This window comes from Drosophila sulfurigaster, chromosome 2L, assembly GCF_023558435.1.
Source record: "Drosophila sulfurigaster albostrigata strain 15112-1811.04 chromosome 2L, ASM2355843v2, whole genome shotgun sequence".
In the NCBI taxonomy this organism is placed as follows: domain Eukaryota; kingdom Metazoa; phylum Arthropoda; class Insecta; order Diptera; family Drosophilidae; genus Drosophila; species Drosophila sulfurigaster.
The window spans coordinates 20,661,092-20,664,415 of NC_084881.1; the positions used below are offsets into that span (position 1 = coordinate 20,661,092).

Consider the following 3,324-nt stretch of genomic DNA (forward strand, 5'->3'; position numbering starts at 1 on the left):
GTTGCCAGCTGAGTTGAGAGCGTTGCCAGCTGGCCATGAATATATCGGCTGTACAGTACTTTTTAAGGAATTAGTAAACATGTATTGTAATGCTGCTAGGCTATTGGATATTCTATAAGCGTTCTCTTGATGCCGTTAAAAGTTCTTTCTTTTACAATGTTATCTCTTTATCATATAAATATTCACAATTTATATTTTAAAAATATCGAACAGCTGTTCAAGATACAATATGAACAAGTTACTTACTTATTATGCTGGTATTTTTGGTATATTTGCCAGCCCTAAATGCCGCATTTCGACATACCACAATGCGGTCACTACACAACGATGCAGAAAAGGAAAGGTAAACAAAAGTGGAGCCAATTGTGAAATATTTAAATAAATATTACATTTATTTATGAATTTTAGATGAGAAAGCACTGAATCATGTCGGCAGTCGCTTCTATTGGAGCAAAAAGCCCACGAAGATGTTTCTGGACCTGTGGGAGGAGAACATTCCGAATTTGCGCGCGGGCAAAAAAAGAGCTCAAGTGCACAAGGAAATTGCATTGAAAATGCATATGTATAAAGCAAGAAAAACTGAAATTAAATCAAAAATGGATAACATGGTTAAGAAATACAAGTAAGTTTGCCTAGTAATTAAAAAGAGTTTATAATTATATTTCGCTATTTTACAGAAAAGAAATGCTGGAACATCACTTGAAGGGAGAGCAATCTTCTTGGGAATATTTTGATCAAGTGCATAATATATTAAAAGAAACGAAATACCACAACGTATGGTCTACGGAAAAATTTGGTTAGTGTTTGCCAATTAAACTAGGAATATATTTCAATACTTTACTTGTTATAGACTTTTCCCCTTTGGAAGATAGCGACAGCGACGACAGCAACGACTCGGCAATTTGGCCATTAAGCGAAAATGAAACGTCGAAAAAGGCGAAAACTTCAACGGCAGAAATCCTTGAACCTGAGACTTTTGAGGAAACTGCTTCACTCAAAAGTGAATTGACTTTCACATCCCCTGATCGACCTGTTTCAGTCAACAGTTATTTAACTTTCGAACCAACAGAAGAAGACGAAGACTACAACAATGTAACGGCTGCCACAAGTGAATTTGAACCTGAATCAGAAAGAAGACTAGCCATCGAAGAGGCCAAATTGGCAATTCAGCGTGAAGAGCTAAAACTTATGAAAAACATGGCAGATGAATTGTCAAGCTTGCACCGCGAATTCCTTAAAGTATACAAAAATAAATGAATCTTACCATATTGCTCCAATAAGTACAAAATACAAACACATACATATTTCCACAAGGCAATTAAATCAAAAACAACTCGTTCAATTTCAAACTGACGCTAATTTTAATCAGCTGTTCGGTAAAATGCACTCAAACAGATGTTCGCCTAAGCTCAGCGTATTATCGAGCAACGATTAATAAGGAGCCCGATAACTCTGTCGATAAATCAGTTTTTGCGCGATTCGGTTTACAGTTACTCCGAACTTTTTGCGCGTTTGCGAAAATAAAATTTTAAATTGTTTTCGTGTTTAAAACGTCGCGACGCGTGTATTTTTTGTTTTAATGTATTAGGAGCAAGTGCGGTTGCTTAAAAATTGTTTTAGTAAATGCGAAAATACGTTGTAGCTAATATAAAAATTAAATTTATTTTCGCGCCCGCGTTTAACGTTGTGCTTAAAGGTAAGACAATAATTTGATTGCAGCTTTAATGTTTGTTTGGTTGGTTTATTATTAATTTACATCAATCCATTCACTATATTGTTTGCTGACTCGCGGGCTTTATATGCTTAAAAGGGGTAAACATAACGCTTAACCAACAACCAAAGTGCCCTCATCGGGGAACTCATGAGTGGGCACCTCCAAGTTCAATGGCGCCGGTCCCTTGCGAATGCGTCCAGATGCATCGTAATGGGAGCCGTGGCAAGGGCAATAATAACCGCCCCAATCGCCAGCATTCGCGATTGGCACACAGCCCAAATGCGTGCAAACGCCAATCACCACAAGCCATTCGGGCTTAACGACGCGTTGCTGTAACGTAACACACAAATTTAGTATATTAAGCTAGTAAAGTATATTCGAAAAATACGCACATCGTCGGTCTGAGGATCACGCAATTCAGATGTGGCCACACCGCGTTCCGTTTGAATTTCGCTTGGGGTACGATGACGAATAAACAATGGCTTGCCGCGCCATTTGAACGTCACCGACTTGCCCTCGGGGATGTCGGCCAGTTTAATTTCGATCTTGGCCATGGCCAACACATCGGCTGTGGCGCTCATTGAGCTGACGAAAGCGTTAACCAGTCCCTTGGCGGCATAAGCACCTCCAACGGCGCCAGCACCAACCATCAAGTAGGAGAAAGCCTTGCGCTCTTCTGTTGTCTGGTTGCGACGACGTGCATCCTGCACCGAGTCACGACGATAGGGAGAGAAGTCGGGCACCTGCAGATCGGTGTGACCCTGGCGCGTAGCTGAAAGAGTAAAATGCATTAGGATCCCATTCACTAAATGTGTCACTAGTGTTGTTTTGTGCGTGTGTGTGCGCTTGCCAATCAGCTGTTTTCACTTGTCTCGGGGGTGGAGGTTATGTTGAAATTACGTAAGGAAACTCGCAACTTTAGCAATTGCAGAGTTGAAAACATTGCAAAAATTGCATTTAGTTGATCCGTGTTTGCATCCTCCATACATAATTCATACACTTGGGGCGCCTACATTATGTAACTCGACTGTTGCTGTCGTCGTTGTCAGAGATTACTTGTGCTTACCAACGGCATTGACAGCGACACCGCTTGCACGCAGGCCCGTGGACAGCGCTTGTGCGTTGGAGCGCACAAGAGCACAGGAGACGGCTTTCATCATCTTGTGGCTTGAGTTTAGTTTGTAACTTATTTGTTTTTGTATCGAAAATCTCGTTGACGAGACCAACGTCGTCCGTCTACTTTGCTGTTGCTGTGAAAACCAGAGTGAACGTTTGCAGCAAGCCAAAAAATACCAAATCAGTTTATACGAATTTTCTGACAAATGTCTATACAAAACAATATAAAATGCAAAGCATCAATGGATTTTGTCAAGATTGTATGTTCTGTTATTGGCAAACGCTGCTGTGTGTCATAAATATTTGAAATATTTAAAGTTTGTGTAGTATTTTGTATAAGTAGCATTACGCAAAATGAGCTACATAACGCAATAATGCTGTACGTAGCGCAATACGCTCACGTAACGTAATAAGCGTTACGCAGAGTTTATTGAGTTTACGGCACGCAAAGTTGCGACTCACTTGATGTTGGCTCCGTACGCATTATTTGACTC

General features: G+C 40.5%; 2 protein-coding genes across 2 annotated transcripts; one reads left to right on the plus strand and one right to left on the minus strand.

The window, feature by feature from the left end:
• The first annotated feature begins 236 nt into the window (after positions 1-236).
• LOC133843270 (uncharacterized) lies at positions 237-1,321 on the plus strand. The gene is made up of 4 exons (XM_062276740.1): positions 237-343; positions 409-622; positions 678-796; positions 851-1,321. The coding sequence occupies exons 1-4, from the start codon at positions 286-288 to the stop codon at positions 1,255-1,257; spliced, it is 798 nt and encodes a 265-aa protein (XP_062132724.1). The 5' UTR covers positions 237-285; the 3' UTR covers positions 1,258-1,321.
• Positions 1,322-1,720: 399 nt separating this feature from the next.
• On the minus strand, positions 1,721-3,009 carry LOC133843281 (cytochrome b-c1 complex subunit Rieske, mitochondrial). Its single transcript, XM_062276751.1, has 3 exons — positions 2,781-3,009; positions 2,107-2,486; positions 1,721-2,044 (listed from the first exon to the last, which is right to left on the minus strand). The coding sequence occupies exons 1-3, from the start codon at positions 2,872-2,874 to the stop codon at positions 1,826-1,828; spliced, it is 693 nt and encodes a 230-aa protein (XP_062132735.1). The 5' UTR covers positions 2,875-3,009; the 3' UTR covers positions 1,721-1,825.
• Between the last annotated feature and the right edge of the window lie 315 nt (positions 3,010-3,324).

What these genes read in the sequence shown, in the direction of transcription:
- LOC133843281 (XM_062276751.1), bottom strand. Translation starts at nt 2,874, where the DNA reads ATGATGAAAGCCGTCTCCTGTGCTCTTGTGCGCTCCAACGCACAAGCG. An exon ending in TGTCGCTGTCAATGCCGTTG is followed by an intron (nt 2,487 to 2,780) that starts GTAAGCACAAGT and finishes TTACTCTTTCAG; the next exon opens with CTACGCGCCAGGGTCACACC. An exon ending in GTGATCCTCAGACCGACGAT is followed by an intron (nt 2,045 to 2,106) that starts GTGCGTATTTTT and finishes GTTACGTTACAG; the next exon opens with CAACGCGTCGTTAAGCCCGA.
- LOC133843270 (XM_062276740.1), top strand. Translation starts at nt 286, where the DNA reads ATGCCGCATTTCGACATACCACAATGCGGTCACTACACAACGATGCAG. An exon ending in AACATGGTTAAGAAATACAA is followed by an intron (nt 623 to 677) that starts GTAAGTTTGCCT and finishes GCTATTTTACAG; the next exon opens with AAAAGAAATGCTGGAACATC. An exon ending in ATGGTCTACGGAAAAATTTG is followed by an intron (nt 797 to 850) that starts GTTAGTGTTTGC and finishes TACTTGTTATAG; the next exon opens with ACTTTTCCCCTTTGGAAGAT.